Source organism: Sylvia atricapilla, chromosome 32, assembly GCF_009819655.1.
Source record: "Sylvia atricapilla isolate bSylAtr1 chromosome 32, bSylAtr1.pri, whole genome shotgun sequence".
Taxonomy (NCBI): domain Eukaryota; kingdom Metazoa; phylum Chordata; class Aves; order Passeriformes; family Sylviidae; genus Sylvia; species Sylvia atricapilla.
This window is the reverse complement of record NC_089171.1, coordinates 23572-47839: the sequence shown is the minus strand read 5'-3', so window position 1 is coordinate 47839 and position 24268 is coordinate 23572. Positions and strand designations below refer to the sequence as shown.

The 24268-nt window shown below is 36.7% G+C and overlaps 1 protein-coding gene across 1 annotated transcript; it reads left to right on the top strand.

Annotated features, from left to right (window-relative positions):
• Nucleotides 1-21790, top strand: SYCP1 (synaptonemal complex protein 1). The gene is made up of 27 exons (XM_066338080.1): nucleotides 1-102; nucleotides 1132-1207; nucleotides 1371-1417; nucleotides 3257-3324; nucleotides 3491-3564; nucleotides 4894-4952; nucleotides 5333-5402; nucleotides 6012-6085; nucleotides 6458-6566; nucleotides 7025-7119; nucleotides 7256-7440; nucleotides 7899-7966; nucleotides 9069-9130; nucleotides 10422-10525; nucleotides 11005-11122; nucleotides 11376-11446; nucleotides 12120-12201; nucleotides 13059-13121; nucleotides 13797-13859; nucleotides 14701-14817; nucleotides 15400-15510; nucleotides 16195-16287; nucleotides 18780-18854; nucleotides 19110-19169; nucleotides 20444-20590; nucleotides 20882-20968; nucleotides 21054-21790. Exons 1-27 carry the CDS (start codon nucleotides 25-27, stop codon nucleotides 21195-21197), a joined length of 2400 nt encoding a protein of 799 aa, XP_066194177.1. The 5' UTR covers nucleotides 1-24; the 3' UTR covers nucleotides 21198-21790.
• Nucleotides 21791-24268: the final 2478 nt, after the last annotated feature.

Here is a 24268-nt window from a genome sequence, read left to right as displayed (position 1 = left end):
CCGGGCCGCCCTTTGATCGGGGCCATGGAGAAGGACAACCGGTTTAAACTGTTCATGCCGCCGCGCCTGACCGCTGGGCAGGTGTCTGCGGGCAGAGCCCAGGTGAGCGCTCGAGCGCGGGACCACTGAGGGCGGCCCGCCGCCTCAGGCTGCGGTGGTCTGGAGGCCGTGGCTGAGGAGGGGCCGGGGGGAAAGCGCAGGGGCCCTTCCTGGGGACACGGGGACAGTGCTGTGCCCGAGGAGTGCCCCGGCAGAGCCCCCAGCTGGGGCACACACACACACACCCATGGGGAAGGACGGCTCATTTCCGTGCATATGCCTAGACCGATGTGTCGGAGGAACATCTTCGGCTTGAATTTCAAAGACTTTTTTCTGTTCTTTTCTGTCAAAACTGAAGGGAATCGTCTTCTCGAGCATCTGCTTTGTGTTTTCACTGTACCTCACCGATGATAAGTCCGCGTTTGATGTAGGTAATTCAGCACAGAGAGCGAGCAGTGCCCCACTCAGATGCTCGCACTGGCGGTATCTTGTTCTCACCAGATCGAGTGTTCAGTGAAAATGTGTCCCCACACTGAGTTATGGCAAGTTAACAAGTTATTTTTTCAGGTAGAAGCTACTCCTGAAATATGTTGAGATTCAAACGGGATATTCTGACAGCAGATGAGTTATGCTGTTTACAGGACGAACTTCTGTGACTTAAATAAAAGGGTATTTTCATGCTGGGACATAGTCAGATATGGTTTAAAACTGCCCTTGGAAGTAAACCAAGAAAGAAGTATCAGCTACTAGTCTTCAAAAAAAGTTATGTGGCTTCTTATGTCCTTTACCACGCACCAGTGCACAGACAGGCAGGAGCTGCTGAGTTCCCTGCCTTGAAGTTCCCCTTCGGGAAAACTTTTACAGTCTATAAAACAAACTGCAGAAGACCAACAGTTTGACAAACCACTGTGAAGTAAGAAGCAAGCAAGTTCCAAAGCCATTCCCAATACCTTGGACTTTGAAAATTGTAGGCAGCTGCTTTATTAATGAAAAATTCTATCTTCACATCATCTTTGGGGTTTTTTTTTTCCTGGATTTTATAATCCTTCTTTACAATTCTACCATAACAAAATAACTTTTAAATTTGTGCAGGGTTTTAACAAATGCCCAGATGATGATTTTAAGTTGCCATTCGATGTGTTGAACCGTGATGAAATCACTGATTCAGGTAAGACTAAAATATTTGCCATGCACATTCTTTAATTTTTTTATATTGTCGAATTTTAATTTTCATGAGTAGTCTCACAGTTTCCTATTTGTAATATTGTGAAATACAGTTTTGCTGTTACTTTTTTTAGAAATACATTGATCAAAATCTCTTTATGTTTCAGATACAATTTCACAGCAAGTAAAACTTTGCTCTGAATTAGATGAAGAGGTCAGCTAAGTATCCACTCTGCATATCTAATTTCTTGGTGTCTTTTAAATTTTTTTGTTTTTTGTCTCCTGTCTAAAACTGAATCATTTAGATGAGATATTTGTGATTTAATAAACATGCCTGGAGACAAATCCTTAAAAATTAAGGTGCTTGTAATGTTATTTGCTATTGTTATTTTTTCTTTTTTTGAAGTGCTTGTGAAGTCTGCGAGTTTAATTAGAATAAGATTTAAACACTTAAGTATCCTTTTGGTTCTCAATATTCTGTTGAGGGGCAGAAGAGCTGAAATCAGAGTATTCTTTGGAAAACTGAAGTAGATTATCTCATTTGCCTTGTCTGGCTTTATTTTATTTGTGAAACAATGAAATTAGTGGTTTCCTCAAGCACTGAATTCTTTTCACAGCATCTTTACCAGCATATTTCTGCTTTAGCACACCTCAGTAAAGCTCATTTTTTTGCAAGACCTTCTGTACATTCCAGCTACAAAACGCTGTTTGCTACCACAAAATAAAACACAGTTCTTGCACTCCTTCTGCTGATTTTCATATCCTGATGGCTGGACTTCTTTTAATCCTGGAAGCTACTGAAGTACCATCAGGACTGTGGCAATACTGTGATGCAGCCAAAACTAGGATGGTGTTAGGGGTCAGCATACATAAACTGATCTGCCCTGTGGGCTTCTGTGTTGCTTTTACCTGCCTTGACCACTGGCCCAGCACTTCTTGTACAACGCTTTCAAAGCTCTAAGAGCACAAGGGTGGGTGGTTTTTGTTCCTGCTCTGTGTGTGTGTTAAGGGCAGCATCACTGGTCCTCCTGGGCAAAGTCTCTGAAGCTGCTTTTACTTAACTCAGCAGTGTCTGTCAGAAGGAGAGGAAAGAAATGGTGTAAAAGAACCTACTAGAAGGAATTTTGGCTTCGCTGATAATTCTAGGAGAACTTTTATTGATTGTGGTGTACTTCAGTTATCCATGTCTTAAAGACCACCTATTTGGTGATGTCTGAAGGCAGTCTGGGATGTTTCTTTGTATTTGTTTCTCCTTTTGGTGATGTCTGAAGGCAGTCTGGGATGTTTCTTTGTATTTGTTTCTCCTATGTGCTCTGTTAATGCCATTTCATACATACATAGTGGATGCACAAAGATTTAAACTTTGGCTCCTGATCATATATAACTTATATCACCATCTGTGGAAAAATATTACTCTTGTGATGTTTCTAAGATATAAATGTGTTACCTACAACAGTATGAATTAGATAGTATTTGAGATTAAATTGGGGAACCCTATTTAACAGAATACAGAAACAATGAATGAATTGTTCTCAAAACTCTACAAAGAGGCTGAGAAGATCAAGCAGTGGAAACTGACTGTGGAATCAGAACTGAACCAGAAAGAAAGAAAACTCCAAGAAAATAGAAAGATTATTGAAGCACAGAATAAAGTCATTCAAGAACTGCAGGCTAGTATTGTATAGTATACACTGAATAGTGAAATTAATTGCTTCCTGATGACAATATAATTAATACAATTAAATATTAAAGAATGTTGCAGTTTGGTTTGTGCCTTGAGCAAGTGATTATTTTGGGAAGGTGTATGCATCTATCCTGTGTGAGTGTGTGTATGAAGAATATACCTATAAGTGTCTCAGTTGCTGCTAATTTATTCATTAAATATTATTTTTTTCATAGAAAAGATGACTCAGCATGTAATACCAGATAAAATAGATTTCTGTCTACTGATGCCCAAAATTACTTTTTCATGTGGGATTTGAGAACTCGAAAGTGTATTTCTAACATATTTTCAATAACAGTGTCTTTTTGTATTTGTTCTCTATGAAATTAGTTTGACAATGAAAAACTCAGTTTGAAACTGGAAGATGAGATATGTGAAAATAAAGATCTTTTGAAAGAGTAAGTAATAAAACCAAACATATTTTTTTTGGTGAAAATAATCAGATTTCATGTGGGCAGTTTCATATAGCTGTTAAATTGTGAAGGTCATTTACATTGTTACTCCTTAGGTACATAAAGTACTGTGCACTCCTGTGAAAACATATGGTATTTTTCCCTCCTTTAGAGCTGCTGCTTCGAGGCATCTGTGTAATCTGCTCAAGGAAACCTGTACTCACTTCACAGAGAAGACCAGCAAATGTAAATGCTTTTTTTATTTTTGATTTAAGAGAGTAAATGTACTTCTAGCTTCATCTAAATTCACGTTCAGAGAAGAGTTCTCGTTCTGTTCCAGAAACATTCTCCAGCTGAGATGGGCTGGATGTGGCTCTTAAAGTGAGAAGTGAATTTTAAGTGGCTCACAAAATTAGAAGTGAAGCCACAGGTCTAACAGATGTATGGTTTGTAGTGCTAAATCCAGAGGACTTTTGAAGCCAGTGTAATTGTTTGCTGAAAGGTTGCAAGCCTGGGAGCTTATGCCTAAATGCTGATACAGGTTTGAGGCAGTGTCAGCACCCCTGATTAGCCAGGGGTACTCCAGAGCCACGCAGGTGCCCTCAGGTCTGGTCACCCCATTGAAGGTTCTCAGTCCCATTCAGATACTGTGAGTGTACTAAGACATACAAAGTGGCACTTCATGCCTGTTTTTAGGCAGTAGAATCTACTCTAAATTCCCAGCACCCTTTAAGAAATTTCCAGAGCTGTCATTTCCTGTTTGCAGCAGTCACACATTTGTGGGGGAAAAAAGGTAGTTTTTATACCCCAAGGTATAAGGAATAACTAGAATTCTTCTCACAAAACTGAACAAGCCAAGACAGTTTGATAACTTAATGAAGTTTAAATTCTTGAGGTTTTAAAACATGTCCTTTATTGGGAATTTACTTTATATGCAATTTAGAATTGTTATTATGGCCATTGAAATTTTACTAACTTGATTCTGGATTCTTAAGAAGTTTCTATTTCTGTTTAGCCGTAATTCTAGAAATTCTAGAATTTCTTTGTGTATAGATGTACCATTCTTTTTTGAAAGCCGTGTTTCTTACTGTTCTCTTCTTAATTGTTTTCTTAGGAAAAAATTAGTATTATTTTACAATTACAGAAGTGAAAGGAAGGAAGGAGAATATGGACATGGAGTGTTGTTGCAATTTTATAATGATAGTTGTGTGGTCATAGGTTTTTGTGATAGGAAGAAATTCAGTGCAAAACCCCTACATTACAGTTTATCAAATACTAACAGTTTTGATACATTATTATTCAAAAACATTAATACTCTAATAATTAATATGGTTGCATAAATTGATGCAGAATTACACTTTTCACAGAAAAAAAAATATTGGGAAGGAAATTTAAAAACTGAGTTTGCTTAATGTTTCAATGAAATACACATTTTCCCTAGATTCTATAACTTTTGGCACTATGCTTCATAATGACTTATTTAATAAGAAAGGAGTCGGTAATTCCTTTTTAAATTCTTGGACAGCTGGCATTCTTTTACAAAAAAAATCTTCTTGTACATTCTTGCTTTGATAGATGAACAGGAAAAAGAAGAAATGAGACAATCATATGAGGAACTTCATTGCAACATAGAAGTAAGTGACATAGCTTGATAGAAGGAATGTGAGTTACGTGGATACGGTAGCTGAGTTCCATATTTATGTTGAGATACTATTTGTATCCATCATGTGTGTGTATTGTGTCATGTGTGATGCAAGAAGTCAGGTTTTTAGTCCCTTGTCAAGAGTTATTTTTGTATCATGTTAAGCACATTCAGTGGAGAAAGCACAGCAGTGTTTGGGATGTAGATCCATGTGATATGGCTGAGTGCTGGGTGACTGCCAGAATGTTTGTCTTCTTCTTGGACTGTTTTGCCTGCCTGATGATTTCTTGGAATGGCTGAGGTTGGCAGCAGCCCCTGGAGAACTGCCAGGGTTTCCAGTGTTGCACTTCAAATATTAAATTTTGTTTTTAGAGAATGACAGTGGCATTTGAAGACCTTCGTGTGCAAGCAGAGAAGGACAGATTGGAAATGAATTTCAAACGTAAGAGTTCTGTTTATTGTCTTTATGCTGCTGGCTCAACCATTTTGCACTCCATAACTTTAATTGCACATGCAGGTCAGGGCAGACAGATGTGAAGTGCTCAGATGGTGAGCAGGTCACACTGAGACACTGGGACCCTCTTTTATTCATGCTGCCTGTATTCACTGCCTGGCCCCTTCTGTTGTTGTTCCACTGGGCCAAATTTGGAACTTTATTTTTAAAACAGTCATTCAAAGTCAAAGTTCCGTCTGTGAAGCATATTATTTCATGTAGTTAGTTTATTCGAATAATAATCCACTAGTGTATAGCTACAGAAACTTAAGCTAAATGCTGTCTCTAAATATGTATAGGCTACTAGGTTCCTGTTTCATTTTCACATGCTCTTTCCTGTTAGTTTGTTGTAACAGACATGGGGTAATGGACTAATTCTGTGGAAAACTGGCATAAAAAGAGGTTTTGATTATAAAATCAAACATCGCCTCAGCAATTACTCTTGGAAACAAAGTGTACGGTTGTACAATTACAAGCAATCTTTAATTGGAAGTTATATTGACCTTGGAGTATATTTCAGCTAGAATGTTAACTATGAATATTACTATATCTCAAAAGTGAAAGAAGAAGCAGAGAAGGTGGACATGTTTGAAAAAGAATGGAAACTGGAAGTCAGTCAGAAGGAAAAGCAGGTTTGCTCAGTTTTACCATCTAATATATACAGCTTTATTTGTTACTAAAGGGGCAGTGCAAGACCCAAGAAGTGTTTCTGGTTATTAATAAAAAAGACAAAAATAATAGCTGAAGCTGAATTTAAGTCAGATTCTGCTAAGTTTAGTGATGTTTTAGTACCCATAGTCTACTGGAATTCGTGGTTTAATTTTGAATTGGAAAACTCTTTTTATTTAGAGTAATGTGACTTGATAAATATTTGGCTAAGATCAACAGCCTTATCAAACTTGAATGACAGCAGTATGTCTGCTTATCATGCCTGGGGTACAAATGAAAATGAGTATCTGTCCTTTTTGCGGACTTCATTGTGTTATTTTTTTAAATTTTGCTAGATTTCAGCTCTTACCATGGAGAGAGATGAAAAAGATGGTGTAATAAAAGACATCAAGGCTCAGCTGCAGACATCAGAAAATAAGATTGCTGACTTAATAGAAGCAAAATGTAAGAGTTCTGTCTGCCATGTTTAAATGTAATTGTTTATAGTAGCATAGGAAAGAGGGTCATAGTAGTTTTATTCTGTTGCTGGTTGGCAGCAGAATTTTGGGGCCTTGAAGGCCTTGTTTTTGTTTGGAACAGAAGCTGCTCATGTGGGATCAGGACTGGCAGGGTAGTTTTCAGGCGAGTCAAGCAGTGAGAGCTTTTCAAAATTGCAAGGGTAAAATACGTTGCTTCAGGTTTTCAAATTTATAGCCAGGCAAATGCCACTGAGGAAACTTACTCTTCAGAACTTGATTTTGAATATTTTAAGCCATCTATATTGAAAGCATTTATAGTATATGATGTCATACCACTGGTCTTCGTTAAATTCTATAAATGCATGTAATTTTCCATTTTTTAGCAGCTTTTTTGTAGTAAATACTCTATTTTTAAAAATATAAATATACATCTTTTTTTCTTAGTACATGAAGAAGAAATGTTAAAAGAATCCCAGGTCAGGCAAGAAGATTTGAGGGCAGAGCTGGAAGAGGCTAAAATTTCACTACAAAAAGCAGAGGTACACCTTGCTTATAGTTTTACAGTATAAATAGACTAGATGAGTATTTGCATAAATGATTATGGATACTTTAGATAGGAAACAGCTGTAGCTGTTTGTTGCAAAACATGTTTAGAAATTATATCATGTTTTGAAGGTTACTCAAAAGAACTTAGAAACCGAATTCCAGACTACAATGAAAACATTAGTTCAGGTCACTGGAGAAAAGGAAGCACAGGAGGAAGAATGTAAAAAAATGAAGGCTTTGCTTGCAGCCGCGACAGAGGAGTTTGAGACTTCTATTGCCAATTTGAGAAGCTTGCTGCAAAATGAGCAAAATAGGTAAATTAAAGAGTTTGGATTTGAAGAGTCCTCTTACAGGTTGCAGTCTATGACAAAATCAAGAACAATTAGAAATGAAGCTGAAATTTGTTGGTTTTTTTTTTTTTTACACAGTGGTCTAAATGCAGAAAATTTAATGTAGGAGTTTTTTTTTTTTGTTTGTGATGGTTGAAACTGGTCTATAAAAAGTAAATTTTTGCCCCCTCCAACTTTCATAATTCAGCCTTTAAGAAATACAGATTTCTGTAAGTATATATTTGTTTACTTTTATGTCTACTGTTCTGAAGTTGTGAAAGTTAAATTTGTTATGTGTTGCATGCAGGCAGATATATCATCTGCTTGTTGAAAGGTAAATGTTCATAAACGGATTGTGGTAAGACTCTCTTATTGTACTTTTAAGTTTCAAATGCAGTGCTTTGTACTATACATTTGGTCAAAGAAAATTACCATTTTCTTAGATTAAAGAAATACGAAGATGAGTCAAAGCTGCTTACCTTGGAGCTCCAAAATAAGTCTGCTGAACTGGGTAAGGCTTGTAGAAAGGCAGAAAATGAGCTAGGCAGTAATAAAAATGTTTCCTGCTGTTTTCTGGAAATGGACTGTCTCTAGTACTTGGAGAAACGCTTTTACAGTACCTGTACCTGTCAGGAATGCCTAAATTTACTTTCACTCATCTGACTCTCTTTTCTTTGGTGATCATTGGTACTGGCAAGAGCCAAAGGGCAGTGCTGTGCAGAGCTCCAATAGTAAGAACATCCATGCATGAATTCTCATGGAAGTAATTTTGGTTTCCAGCTAAGGCCAGTAGCACCACAGGTGCCAGGAGTGACTTCTGTTGCTTGTAGCAGAAATAAAACTTCCCATTCAGGTTTCTGTAGACCCTCCTATGGGTGGGTGTGGAATGATCTTGGCAGGGGTTCTCTTTAAATACTGCTTTGATATTGTGTGGTTTCTAGAGATGTGCTCCTTAGTCCCCAGAGTAAGAGATCTGCCTTTAGGACTGTTTTCCTGCTGTGCAGCACATGGCCCTAGATCTCATCTGACAGATGAGAAATGTAATTAGATGTCTTCATCTACATTGAGGGCATCTGTAGAGAAGTGTTCAAAAGTGAACTGCTAATGCTTGTCTAGAATGAGGCAAGATGAGACCTGTGAGAATTCCACACCAAACACAACCTTGGTGTTGAGTGCTTGCAAATAGTACCAGTATTGTGAATGTGCACATAAAAAACATTTTGGAAGTTAGTAATAACTTGTTTCCTTTTTTAGCATATCCGTATGATACCTTTAAGCAGTTCAGATTTTTTTTCTGGAACAATGCAGATTCATCAATACTTGGAGAATACTCTGGTCTTACACTCCATGGTTTATTTGAAGCCGTAATTGTGGAAAACATAAGAGGCTCTGAATTTTATTTAAGATAAATTGTTTCTCTTCAGATAGAGATTTCCTAATGTCTTTCTTAATCATTTTTTTCAAGTCTACATTTAGATTAAGCCATAAATTTCAGCTTCTGAATTTTATCAAACAAATTTTGAGAACTGAGTATTGCAAAATGGTAAATGTTTTATACTGCCTGCTAAATATGAAAAATTATTTCTGTTCCATTAATATTACATGTGCTGTAGAAGAGATGACTAAAGTAAAATGTGAAAAAGAAGTGCAACTTGAAGAGCTGTCAGCAACTCTGGTAAATGTTCATTTTTTTTAATCTCATGGCATTTGCCCTTCATATGAAATTCCTCTTGCTTTGTAAGTATCTTAAATGGCATAAATAAATACCATCTAGTCTACCTTAACATTTCCACTAAACTTTCTCACACACAATTGCAGTGTTTTCTTTGAAGAACTTCTTTATTGCCACTGTTTTTCTTGTCTCCCATGTTTTGGTTTTCCTTGTCAAGGTTTTTGGTTATTTCCTTCTTGGTTCATGCCCATTCAAATGCTACTCCCTTTGGATATAAAGTTTTCCCATTTTTTTCTTACTTGTAAGAAGGTAATTAGCTCTGGCCTCTGTGAACCCTACTGTACTGTGACACAGACCCATTTTCTGTCACAGAAGTCTAAGCTATATGAAGTACACTCTTGAGAGAGGTTTATTTTCATTATGATTGTATATTTACAAGTCTAACAAGAAACTGTATCAACTAAAGTTAAGATAAATTGTGAAATCAGGTGTGCTTTTACCATGTCTGCTTGTTGTTATAATCTGTGCATTGAGTATTCTGAACTGAGTTTCACTACTTTTCTAAAATGGGCAAATCGGAGGACTTTTACTGAAGGATCTTGAGGCTACTGTAGAAAATCTCCAGAGGGAGAAAAATTTGGAGAGAGAAGTGAAAATGCTCTCCAAATCAGATCTGAAGTAGGGCAACAGTAACATGTTTTTATAAATAGTGAAGTTACACATCGTAACTAGTATACAAGTACATAAGAAATAGCACACAGAGCAGTGTCCCACCCTGAACTGCTCTGCTTGTAACAGTGACAGCAGATCATCTGTCTCCCTGTAGAGAGGAGCCTCACTGTTGCCCCTTGCACTCCTACAGTAGCTGTAGTAAGGATGAAGACACAGCCCTGTTGATTGCCTTTCTATTCTATCATATAGGACTAGAATTCTCTGATGTTTATTTAGTCTTTTTTATTTAGATCAATGTAAAAGCTTAGAAGCCCGAAGTAAATTTATGTATTATAAATATAGTATGTTTAAAATTATGTCCAAGTAATCTAATTTTAGTAGTTTTGCAGACTAGGTAATTAAACTCACAGCAGGGGACATGTACAGCACTGGTGTCAGAGTTCACTATCTCACACCACTTCCATATCACACCAGAGATATGGAAAGATACAGTCTGGATAATCCATGATGTGGATGTTGTTTGGTTCTTCTGAAAGCCTTGTGCTGTTAGTTCAGGTCTGATAGCCTCCATGAGTTGTAATTGCCACATGTATACTCAAACCTCTTCCTTCTCCTTTTGCAGAAAGAAATACATGATTTGAAAGTACAGCTGACTAGTAAAGCTGAAAAGGAACAAGATTATTTAAACCAGCTTTTGACTCTGAAAACAGATCTTGAACAAGAGGCGTATGACCATTTTGAAAATACAGTATTCAAATTTTTAGTGTTATATAGAAGTTACTTTAATACACAGTGAAATGAATTATGATTATCTTCTAATGAAAGTTTTGAACCACACAGTATGACATTAATTATATACTTACATTTGTAAATGACATTTTCTCTGTTTGTATGTATTCTGAGGAATATGTAATTGTTCTGTATCTCTTTGATTTCATTAACAAGAAGAGAAAATTTCTGAATTCATTGTTAATCTTGCATTGAAGTTCATCATCTTCACTGATTATCTTTGTATAAAAGTTGGCTCTGGTTTTCTTTCCTTCTGTCACATTTTTATATCACTGTGACTTTGCTGCAAAGCTTATATTTGTAGATAAAGGCTTGGACTTTTTTCAGCTGGAGTAACACTTGATAATGGGTATATTTAGTTTAAAAGGAGATTTTAAAATGCATCTTATTCCTCTTGGCCATTTGTTTTAAATTAGGTTAAAGAATGAACAACTAACAGTGTATGTCAATAAGCTTTCACTAGAGAAAGAACAAATAGCACAAGAAAAAAATGATGTGGCTGCAGAACTCAAGAAACTGCAAGAAAAACAAGAGGCAAGTTGTAAACTTTTGGTTTTTTTTAAAGGGCAATACTCAATTTTACAAATTACTCAGCTTTACAAATCAGATGATAAGCTGCAACATAACATGATTCTGTAGAGTACTTGAACTATTTTTTGTGTTTGAATTGGAAGGGAAGTGTATTTACACTTATGAATAAGGCAGGTCAGTGTGCTTTGGATGTGTTTGAGTTTTTTAAGAAGTCACTTTGAATTTTATTTCTTTGCTGACATGGGTCTTTATTTAGGATAGTAAGAAAAAAGAAGAAAATACAAAGCAGTTAGTTGAAAACCTAGAAGAGGAAAATGACCAGCTAAGGCAAGTAAAAACGTATATTAATATCTGATATTTTTAATGGAAGTAAACTCAAATAGTTAGTTGTGTTCATATGCATCTTTCTGGGTTTTTTTTTATTTTATTTTTTTTTAATTAATGTTTTTCTAGATTATATAGCTAAACAGAAACTATTCAGTATTGCTGTTGTCCAAGTAGAAATTTTCTCAGATTACAAATATCTATTGCTACAGGAACAATGTTTGCATCATTTTGTATTACACAGAAAGAGCTGTCCTGTTTTGCATTAGGCATCTTAGGTGTGAAGGAAATGAAAATGGAAGTTCAGGATTATGGATTAAATGTGACAAGGCAAAACTGGATAAGTGTTACTCTCTGCAGAAGTCTGTACCATCAATTCAATAGACAGGCAACCTCCCATGGTTCATAGCTGCATTAAAATATTCCAGGTTAGGATGTATTTTCATTAGGCTAGGTGGGACATCTTTTCCTATTAAAAAATGTATAGACAGTTCACATATTGACTTGCTAGGCATGTTGCTTCATTTTAAGAACATTTTCATGGAGCAACTTATGAACTTGCCATCAACATTTGCAGCTCTTTTAGAAAATAAAATATGGGTTTATTAGCAGTACTGAAAAGAAGTTAAAGGTAATAAGTAAAATATTTACTAATGCTTGTTAATTTGGCCCTTAGAAATGAACTGGAGTCTTTGAAGGAGAAAATGGCAAAGACAGGTGAAGACATTAAAAGTAAACTGGAGGAAAGAGATGAAAACGTATGTCACGTCATGTTGTAAAATATGTAACATAAAATATATTACATAACCTGTAGGACAGAATCTAAATGTAAAATGTTTGTTGGGTTTTTTTCTGAAAAGCTTTGCCTGGAGGATGTGATCTCTGACAGAGGCTTTCTTCTTTCACAGCTGCTTCCAATTGTGACATTTTGTGTCCACATGCTGAGCCCTATTATTTTAAAAGACAAACACAATCACTGGGATATCTGCTCTTTGCTTGGAAGTTTAATATTAAAGATTTGGTTTATTTCAGGCAAACAGAGAACTTGCTTTTCTGGTTTTTCATATATCCACTGAGTGATGGATGGGGTCTGGATTAGCTTTTTGTATGTAATGGGAGTTTCAGCTTAAATAGATTCAAATATTTTTACTTTCTTTCTATAGTTTCAAAGCAACCTGAAGTTTTTAGCATTAGAATGGATTTCAAAATTTCATTGTAAAAGTCAAAGATTTACAATAGTAAATTCAGGTTAAGAGTACTGAAAATGAAATTTCAAGAAGGGAAAAGCACTTGAAGATTCTGGAAAATAATTGGGAAAATTCATTTTTTTCATGAATTGTAGGGAACTTCATACAAGTGTATTTTTTAAATTGTGAAGATTCTTCTACTTTCTTAACTCTGTAACCACTAAGGAACTGGTTCACTTCTATTAATTAACATCTTGTAGTACTTTATGGCTAAAACTCTGATCATTTTAACGTGTCAGTTTGTGTTTCAGTCCCATTGGAATAAACTAGACTGGAGCAAGTGTGTGTTTGAGAGTGTTGACAGGAATTGCTAACACAGGGATAAATTTTTAGGACTTACTAATTAATGTTTGAAATATCTCTTTCAGATGAATAATTTAAAGAAACAGGTGGAAAATAAAACCAAATGCATTGAAGAGTTGCAGCAGGAGGTGTGTAGAGATTTTAAAAGTCACAAATACATAAACACATGGTATTTTGGAATGGCTTTTCAGCTGTTTTTGTCTGCTGTGATACATTTAGATACACCTATGTAATGTTAAAATTTTCCTCTCTTATCCTAACTCTGAGCAAATTAAGGAGTCATCTTTGGAATCACTTGATTTGTTATATATCAGCCTGAATTTGAAAAAAAAAAACTAAAAATAATATCTTTAATAAACTTCTACTTTTCTTCATTTAGTACATAGTATTATGTACTTGCAATAAGGACGTGTCTCAGTTACCACTAACAGAAAAGAATTCTGCACTAGCACAGATTGTAGTAACTTCATCGTAAAATAGGTAACTTTTGTTTTCTGTCATGACATCTTCACACCTTCTGTGAGCAGCATCTTAGTTTTAATTCCTATTCTGCACCTCATTTGTTATTCCCTGTTGTTGCTCAAGAGGAGCCTTTTTTAAGGTGACAAAGAAACAGTATTATCACATTAATTAGCTGAGCATTCTTTACTTTGGAATATTGTTCTGGAACCTGAACTGCACAACAGAGAGTTATTTTCTTGATAAAAGCTGGAATTTTGAAGATTCTGACATTTCTGATGCAGTTAAACTGTTACATAGCCCTATTAACTTATGAAAGTACAATGCTTGTTTTATTTCAACAGAATAAGGTGCTGAAAAAGAAAGTTACTGCAGAAAGCAAGAAAACCAGTCTTTATGAAGGGAAGGTAGGTTTAAATAACATTGCATAGAGAGGAGGTGATTTAAGTCCCATTGTAACTAGTGGTAATACTTGCTAAATACCTTTTGAAATAGTTGATGGATCTGGGATACAGATTTTGCAGGATTGAGCTCACAGTTTTTAGAAGATGCTTCGTTTTTAATCATTGGGCGCTGACTATTGGACATTTTAAAAAGATGGACTTCACATCACAATTAATTATGTTTCTAGTCAGTCCCTTTTTTTTTTTTTCTGTTGGTAGTGGACTGAACAGGGTTCAGTAACCCCATTTTACATGAAGGCATTTAAAGGACATACATGTATTACTTTGTTTAGGCTGTTCTTTAAATATATTCTGCAATCGCAATCCCTCTGATGGGAATAATTTGTTCAGTTTTGGGTACTGCACTTGAAGAAAGAAGTGGACTTTTTTGAGGATATTCATATAAGAAACTTAAAAGAAAAAACTGTAATCAAAATGCACAGCTGAGAGAAAAATATACTGTAAAACCTGTGAAAATCTTACATAGATTTACAAGAGAGGGAATAAAATCTCCATTTGTATTTTGTTTTCTCCAAGCAATTCACAGCAATTAGAGTGACTGTTTATGTTAGTCTTCTCCATTGTGCTGTTACCATTGTTTCTTTGAGTATTTTCTATCTCAATCCAGGCCAAAGTTCAATTCTTTATTAAAAAAAAAGCTGAACTTTTAAATAGAAAACACTTTAATCATATACCTGAAAAGTAACAGTGTGTTTCTGCTCTTATTTTTATAAGAGGGGAAAAAAAAATCATTAACATATTAATTCCTAAACATATAACAGCAGCAATTCTGCCTTTTCAAAAGGTGAATAAATTGCAACTAGAGATGGAAAATATGAACAAGCAACATAAAGAAGCAGTTGACATCTATCAAAAAGACATAGAAACAAGAAAAGTGAATGAAAATAAACTTCATGAAGAGGTGAGAGGTGTTAATTTTTACTGCAGTTTAATTTTTTAGGTGTTTTTATGAAGCTTTATTGACTGGAGTCGTTGCTCTGACATTTCAGTCTTTTCAATGTAAATGGAACTTCTTGTGTATGCCTGTGAGCAAAGCTTTAGTACATAAGGTGCTTAAGTTGAATATTTGAATATGTCTTTGAAAATAAGAACCCAGTTAAAAATTCTTTCTTTCAAGATACAGTGCAAAGAAATTCTACCCTTGGTATAAAGTCAGCATAGCTAAATTGTATTATAACTTCTGGCATATTAGTATTTTTCTGCCCACACATTTTTTGATGGTAATGCTAAGAAATGTTACAGCTGAGTGCTTGAAATGGCCTTTTGGTTCAAAGTGAACTTTGCCTGCCATGGATGTACCTTTAATCTTGCCCATTTTTACAATCTCAGTAATGGACGTCAGATTTGAGAAGGATATTAAAAGCAAATGAAGTCCAGGTGGGACTACATACTTTGCACCTACAGGGGGAAGAAGAAGTTAAACTAAGATTTTAAAAAAATATATTGTTATGCTTTTGAATCAAATGCAAGTTATTACCAACAGGTAGAAAAGATGAGGTTGCTTTATGATGAAGCAACAATGATACAGAGAGAAACAGATGTCCGATGTCAGCATAAGATAACTGAGATGGTGGCACTTATGGAAAAGCACAAGGTAAGATATTTTACTGATTGCTGTGATTTGTAATGCATGATACCATGTTAATAACCTTTCAAAACCAGAAAAAGGCCTGAGTCTGGGGAAAGGAAGCTGAACACGTGCTTGACTTTTCATCATGTAAAGTCAAATTAATTTGAAGATTTTGAAAACATGCCTACAGGCAGATAATTTCCATTTATCTAAACTTCTAGGTGTGGGTTGGGGTTTTTTTGTTTGTTTTTTTTGTTTGTTTGGTTTTTTTTTATTCAGGTTCCCTTTGATACCATCTGAATGCAGTATTTTTCAGTACCAGTTTGGCCTGTTTCTCTGAGGAGATTACTTAGTGACTGTCAGTAGTTTTTCTTGGCACGTTTTAGTTTACATTTCTGTTACTCTCTTTTGCAATATCTTCAGCAGATACCATTGATAAAAATAGCACAGCTGGTTCTTTGGTGCTGAACACATATTGCTGCCTAGAAATGAAACACTCTCTGCCAGTCTGCAAAATAATACTGCATCAAGCATTTTCTGTTTTACAGTTTCTGCAGAAGCATCAGTGTTTGTTCATGATTCTTTCTAAATCCTCTGAAGAGCCTGGTTTGAAAATATCCCTGATGTTTTAAGACTGGATAGATCTATAACTGCAACACTTAGTCACATGTTTTGAGTTTGTTGTTGGTTTGGTTTTTTTTAACACAGAATGAATATGATAAAATGGTTGAAGAAAAAGATGCAGAGTTAAAAGTATATAAAATTAAACAGCAAAAGCAGCTATCATCAGAAAGAGCACTGGTAAGGAATATTTTCCTATGTTAAATAATTCAGTGAAGGGACTGATGTCCTTGTGTAGTAGTTTTGTACTGGCTAGGAGCCAGGCATGCATGAAAAAAACCTTCACTCCTTTTTCTCTACTATAGTTGAGGAGAGGAGGGGGAAGAAAGATTGAACAGCTCATGAGCTGAAATAAGGATTAGGAGAAAAACACTTTCAGGGTAAAACAGGTGCAAACTTAAATAGTATCAAGAAAATTTATTATTAATAGAATTAAAAGTGGACAATGAGAATTAAAATAAAACTTTAGAACACTTTTTTCCCCAATTCCTCCCTCTTGCCCACCAAGAGTGCAGAGAGACAGAACGTGTGATCTTTAGTCAGTTCATCACTTCTAAAAATCTTTTTTCAGTTTGCTTAGGGAGTTTGTTTTTCTTGCTGTGCCATGAGGTCTTTCCCACTGGAGACCATTCTCTGTGAACTTTTCCAGTGGGGTTTTAATTTTTATGAGTCACAGTCCCACCTGACCTGCTGCAAGGTGAGTCCTTCCACAGGCACAAGTCTTCCCACAACAGTTTTTCAGTTTTTTCAGTCATTAGTTCATGGGTTGTAAAGGAGGAGCTGTTCTAGTGTGGAAACAAGGATCCTCCTTCTCTATTTTTTTTTTTTTAATTTCCCACTAGATTACAGCTTTTTAGCATCCACCCGCTCCAGCGTGAGCACTTTTTCTCATGGGCTGTGAAGTGGATCTCTGCATTCCCCCATGCACTTGTGAGTTATAGGGAGACTGTTGTATTATAGTCCTCACTACAGCTTGCAGAAGAATCTCATCTCTGACATTTGGAGCACTTCTTTTCCTTCCTTCCTTCCCTTCCCTGACTTTAGTGTTGCCATGTTGTTCTTTTCACGTCTTCACTTTTTCTCCTTTGCTTTGGGAGAAAGTTGTTGTCTGCGGGTTCGTTTGTTCTCAAGTTCTATCAATTGAAAAGTTCATACAGGGTTTTGCAGCACTGACAGGTTGATCTTCCCTGGGCTCCATATCAGGGAATTGCTTGCCATGCCCCCCACTGTCAGCCACCTAGTCCCTGCCACTGCTACACGGGCGGTGCTGACGGCTGCCGCTCTATTCAGTGCCTCTCTCCACGTGAGGCACCGAAAAGGAGAAGCTGCTTCCACAGCTTCTGCCCTTCTGCTCACAGCACAGCTGGCTAAAAGTGGCTAAGCAGGCAAAGGACTGTGAAAAACAAGGTTCACTTTTTTGGTCAAAATTTAAAAAGTTTAATAAAGAGGCAGTTAGGAGACAGAAAAGCAAAATACGGCTAGGTGCTTGGCATTCAGCCGAGAGCACCCTGACCATCTCAGAAATATTTCTGTCAATGCACCAGCATGTTGCATATGCATAGATCCTCATGCATTATTCAGACATTCTTTTGCTTTGTTTGAACCCCTAGCTGCCCTCATTCCATCATGGAGATCAATATTTTTATTTCTCCTTCAGGCTCTATCCTGCAGATTAAATCTCCCTGTGGCTCCATTCTGTTGTCCCACTCTCTGATAACAGAGAATCAATAAATTCTTCCTTTGGGGTTCTGAGGTCTGTCACTGTTATCTTCATCCAGATAGGATAATCCAAGAATGTGAAGAATTTCCTGATTATCTTTACCAAAAAACAAGCACCCTAGATCACACAGTTCCCATTTTAACATTATGCTATAGCCCAAGAAATATATATACGTTCATCATATCAACATTTCTAAGTTTTGTTAATAGCAGAAATAAAAGCAAAGTTATTTTAACATACAGCATTCATCTTAATATTTGCAAGAAATCAATTTTATAACATGTATTTCTAACAGACTATCATCAAAGACTTCAGAAATTGGCTCTGCTGGACATAGTAGAAGCTTTGAACAGCTTTCTCTCTCAGAAGGTGCTTCTGTGGCTTCCTCTATCCCCACTGAGAGCTAAGCTGTGGTAAACCACCACGCTCTGAAGTGTAATATAATTATAAATGTTGTATTTTTCTTCTTCATGTTGAATACTTGGGGAGGGGCTAACTGTCTGCTTCAGTGGGACTGAACAGTAAAAATCAGCCCACTAATTTGTTAGCTTTTATTTTCTTACAGGTCTTATTCTGGGCACTAAAAACGCCAGATATTTCTAAAACTAAATTGGAGTAGCAGTGTGTTTGTGTTTACTTTTCCATGTTCTGATTTCACAGTTTGAATAGGAAAATTTTGTTTAAAATAGTTAGATTTTGCCCTCTTATCCTTGTTCTCCTGAGTGTTTTAAGGTCTTACCTTGAACACTTCTGGTCAAGTAGGTGTTTCATATAGTACATCAGTATTTTTTAAAAAAGCTAAAGCAAAGCTTTAAGTATAGGGTTGAAAAACAACCAGAATTATCTTTTGTATGTAAAGAATATCCTTATTAATTACTGTCTCACTTTGGACTGTTTTCTTTTTTCCAGGTTGTGCATAGTTAACCCTATCCTTTTATTTAATTGTTTTTAGGAAAATGAGCTGTTGTGTTTGAGAAGTGAACTGTCATCTCTTAAGGAACAACTGAAAGCAGCAATTGATGAAAAGGTGGTGTTTTTTACTAATTCAGCAGTGTGGGAGAGAGGCCTGGGCTTGTGCTGTGTGAGAAGTTGTGTAAGAAATGAAACTGAATAGAAAAACAATCACTTCTGAATGCTGTGGCTGTACTAAATCTGGTCATATATTTGTGTGAACTTTGTAACAGTCTGTGATTATAGACTCTGTTCTGTCATTACACCAAGAAGATTTTTAACAACTGAATTCAATTAAATATTTATCTCCTATTATGTAACTCTTTTTCAGGAGAATCTTGTAAAAGAGCATTCCCGAAATATGATCCCTGAAAGTGAAAAGAAACACAAGGTAACTTTAATTTTTAATTGGTTTTAGAATTTGGTAGTATTTATATGTGTAGAATCAATTGAAGTGCCCTGATAATTTATTTGCATTCAACCAAAGACATTGGAATGCTTTTAAGTTAAAACTTTTTAAGTTATAAAAAATACAAAATTATGTTCCTGAGACTCCTAAACCTCATTTAGATCTAGACAGTGAATCTCTTAATGTAAAAAAAAAAAAAAAAAAAAAAACAACAACAAAAAACAACAAAACAAGCCCCTAAAAAATCTCCAAATTATATTCCTATGGAAGTCAACATGGTGGAAAAGAAAAAAATATTTCCTTCGGTACCTGCAGGAAGCTCCTTGGGCAGTCCAACAAAGAAGTTTGGTAACTCCTAACAGTGAATTTTTCTTGTTGCATTTTTCCACCTGCATTTTTACTTCTCTGTAGATGCCTTTTTTATTTTATTTTATTTTATTTTTTATTTTATTTCCCTTAGGATAAGCAGGGATTTTAAAGGGTGATACCATTCCTTGGAGATGTTAGACAGTTGTGGAAGGGCTCCCAATATGTAATTTTTCTTCCTCAGTTGTTGCTTTATGTCTCTAGAATTGTTTTACTTAGTCTTCAAAAGTGTCTATTTGTAAAGGCACAGTTTTCTTTATGGAATAGAAAAAAGTTTATATAGCTGTAAAAATTGTCAAATTATCAAAGTATTCCTGACTCGAGAACTTACCCTTCTTTCCTGTCAGGAGTTCACTTGTGGTTTTTGTATTGGAACCACAGAATCCACTACCATCTTGATGTTATCTTTCAAAAAAAGGACTGCACTGGACCATTGCAATGCTTCTCAGTTTAACTTCTACTGAAAAGACTATTTTAAGTAACCAATCTTGATATCACTGTCAATCTTTCTCTGAAAGCCTTTTCCTGCAGTTTTGGTTTTTTTTCCATTTTCTAAGATGTTTGATATAGTTCACATGTAGTGGCTACAGTGCAGAATAATCTGAATTTCTGCAGATAGCAGAAGCATGAAGAACTTAAACACAATGTGCCATGAAACTCAGCTCTTCCACAGCTTCCTATTCATTCTCCTCATTTCGCAACCAAAAAGGGATATTTCCACGCCACCCCACTTTGTTTGGGTCTGTTTCATGTTTGGATGGAAAGATAATAGCTCCAATATGTATCTCAGGTGTCTTCTTAGACATTCACACTGGGTCATGAATTTGGGTTTAGATTCTATACTTACCCCATAAAATATAATCTAAAAATATAAAAATTTTCTTTCCCAGACATATATTATAAAGACTCCTCCAAAAGATAAACTGCAAAGTGCAAGAAGCACAAACCTACCCTCAGAGCAGAGCATAAGGAAAAAACAAAAAGTGCTTCTCCAACTGGATACTCAGTCAGAGAGCTCTGAGCACGCTGACCTCCTGGTAAGAGTCAGAGAACAAATCAGGTACTGAACAATTCTCTGTGCTCACTGCTGTGGCTAAGAATGAAGGTAAAGAGTTCAGGCTTCCACATTCAAGCATATATTTATCTGTGTATTTTACTTAATTGATTATTTCTGGAACTGTAGTTGTATGTACATAATTTACATTTTTTTTATTGAACTGTTATGCCTCGTAATGACATCTTAACTTTTTTTTTATAGTTTAATATCCTTGGGGGAAAGGAAAAGTTTTTTTAATGTATTGTGACTAAGTAACTTTTTAATTTATTAGAGCATAGTCTCGGAAGAAGAAGTGTTTAAAAAATTATACAAAGATTATCCACAAGCTTCACAGTTACATTCCACAGCACCAAAAAAGGTATGTTGGCCTTTCATAATATGAAACCAAACAGTTAATCAGATTGTTGGCAGAAACAAATGGATGGCTTTATTTTCCTTCCTAGACACCAGCTCCACCCAGTGTGAAATCTCCAGGCTCTGCACTGAAACTCAAAACCATGAGGAGAATGCGTGACGCAGGGTGGACTACAGTTTCCAAAATGGACAGGAAAAGAAAAATGAAAGAAGTTGTAAAGTTGTTTTCTTAAAATGCAGAAATACCCAGTACCCTGACATTGCTTACTGGTGCCACCACAGGGTTGTTATTCTTTCAGTGTTGTACTTTGTTGCATTTTTCTGTCATGGTCAGTGCATTTAATACTATGTTCATTTCCTTTACACATATAAACTTTATAGATCTATAACTGCAGTCCCCTGCAGAGCATTTTCCACCTTTTCTCCCTTGTGCTGCAAAATGTTGGGACACAAATTTTAAATTTTGAAATAAATATAACTGCATAGAAAGTTGTTTCAAAGCTGTTTCTGGCATTAGAAATTCTGTTCTTTCAAATTTACTTTGTTTTTCTTAACTCATAATACTTAGTGAAAGAAATGTCGCTGTTAAATGTGTGCACTTTTACCTGAAGTCTTCTTGCTTTTTCCTGCATTTTAATGGCTGTTAGACCTGTCTTTTTAGACTGTTTTGTTTTCAGTATGTTAAAACGGGTTTGAAACTTTTAAAATTGAAGTTTCAATAGAATGACTTGTATTTAAAAAGATTGCAGCTTCATAAGGAGTAAAATATGCACGTTATAAGATTGGGAAAACCATGTTAAGATGCCATTAAATTGTTTATCTGAAATATGAAGTGTGAGACTAAGTGTTGTTGTTTAAATATTTGAACACAGACAGAAATCACCAGCCAGCCTTCCTAGAGACCAGCAGCTTCTGCCACAGAAGTGTAAGGATAGATCAGAACATCTGTTTCTGTATTAATCCTTGGTTAATCTTGATTTCACAACAATGACAAACCCCCACTTCAGAGCCTAGAGATAACAAGAAAACTACAAGTACATCTTAAAATGGAAAGAAAGATCAAATATCCCAGATTCATCTGGAGTGGAAAGCAAAATGTATTTGTTGCATTTTTTTTATTTAGTCTCATGGATAGGCCAGTAGTTTGGGTTGCTTATGTTGAGCTGTTGAGCAGTGAAGTAAGATTTGTTATTGTATGTAACTAACAAATATTGTGCAAAGATCTGGAAGAATATACTATGCTTTCCCCATGAGCACTTGAAAGTGAAAAATTGAAGTCTGTACTGCCCACTTGTAGACTCAAACAGTAACTAATCAATTAGAACTTTGGTATTTTCTAGGGACATTAATCCATGGTATATCACATAATTCTCCTGATACCTTGAGTGTGTCCGGTAAGGTGTTGGGTAAATCACCTGAAAAATTACAAAAATATTGCCAGCAACACTCCAGGAAGCTTGCAGGAAATGCAGACAGTAGGGAAGGGTGTAAAATCATCTGCCTGATTCTGTACATGGACTGAGGGTCCCTGTACTTGTTGCCATGGCAATAGTCCACAGCTACATCTCTCCTTGTCTCTTTCTCTGGCACCTCTCCCTCATGCTCAGTTTGCTGCAGCCCCCGATGGGATGCAGACAGTCAAAGAGACCAAACTCCTGGGCTCAGACACAGACAGGTCCATGGGGGAAGGAAAAGCTGTGCAAGGAAGCCAAACCAGGAATTCATTCCCTTCTTACCGCAGGCAGGTGGGTGTTCATCCATCCCCAGGTGAGCAGGGCTCCATCCCACCAGACCATGGTGACTTGAGGACACAAACAGTATCACTATCAGCATCTCTCCCTTCCTGCTTCTCCCCCCTCTTTCCAGACTGATTCTTCTTTCACACAGTCTGAGAATCCCCTGAGGTCAAGTCAGGATCACCAGTGCCACCTGTGTCTCTCCTGCTTTCCAGTGCTCCCCCAACCCCCTCAGTGGCAGGACAGGATGAGGAACAGGAAAGGCTTTGGCTCTGGGAAAAACCAAAAACCTACTGGAACCTTCTCTTGCCAGCCCAACCCCAAGCTCTGCCCTGGAGAAGCTCCTGGGAAGGAAGTTAACTCCTCCCAGCACAAACCAGTCCCCAGGGCCCAACACCCAGCACCAGGGGCCAATACTGGCAGTGCTGTGCACCCAGCCCTGGCAAGGAGGCATCAGGATAGTTACCTGTAGCAAGGGTCCCTGACTATTAGGAGATTGGACAGAACAGACGATGCATCTAAACTGATGTGGCTTCCACGTAGAATTCCCGTTTATTATTAGCCCGCCGTGAGTTATATAGGTTCACCACATAGTTTACAGTTACAGGCTATACAAAGAATGCAAAAAACCCTTATTTATCTAAGTCTTAAGATGGCTAAAGTGTCAGAACTACAATTCTACAATTAGAAACCCATTACTTCCCAGAACACCTTAATATAAGCTGTGAATTTTCTACTGTGCCACAACTATGAATTTCTAACTGCATTAAGGGCCCAGTCTGGAATTGCTCACCCTCAATCAATCCAAATATAAATCATGTCTTCACGCTCTAAAAAAAAAAAAAAAAAAAAATCCCAACAGTTACCATGGCAACCAGCTGTAGCAATGGAGTTTTATTATGGTTGCCATGGCACTGACCTTTCAATAGTAGTATGGGGTAGTTTCCATGGCAAGTGATTCGTGCAAGTGTCTTACAAGGTCCCTGGCAATGGGTTTATTGATGGTTGCCATGGAAACTGCAGCAGTGGGGAGGTTTCTATGTGTAGGTTGTCATAGCAACTGCCCCAATGGTTGTCATGGCAACCAGCCTTGGCAACAGGGCCAGAAATAGTTGTGGCAGCCAACAGGTCCCAGGGAAATGTCCATGACAACAGACCCTGGCAACATATCCATGATGGTTGCCACAACAGCCATCCTGAGTGCTGGTTACCATGGAAATAGTCCTTGCCATAGCATTTCTATGTCTGGTTGCCATGGCATTGGGCATCAGCAGTGCATGTGGCTGTTGCTTGTCATGGTACCATCCCAGCTCCAGAATTCCATGGCACAAGTTCATGGCAGTGGGATCCTAGTGCTGGTTTCCATGGCAACTGAGCATCACAAGTGGTTCAAGCCTTGCTTGCTGTGGCACCACACTTAGGAAGGAGTCCCAAGTGGATAGTTGGTCTGGTAGTTGCTGTAGTAACAAGTGTGATTGAAATTGCTGTGTTAACAAGTTCCCAGGGTGGTGGTGGATGTCCCATTTCCCTCAACAGTGAAGGTCAGGAGGGACAGAGCTCTGAGAAAC

Bases quoted from the DNA above. Each gene is read 5' to 3' on its own strand.
- SYCP1 (XM_066338080.1), top strand. From the start codon at position 25: ATGGAGAAGGACAACCGGTTTAAACTGTTCATGCCGCCGCGCCTGACC. The intron at 11,123-11,375 runs GCAAGTTGTAAA...GTCTTTATTTAG, and splicing joins AACTGCAAGAAAAACAAGAG to GATAGTAAGAAAAAAGAAGA. The intron at 14,818-15,399 runs GTGAGAGGTGTT...TATTACCAACAG, and splicing joins AAAATAAACTTCATGAAGAG to GTAGAAAAGATGAGGTTGCT.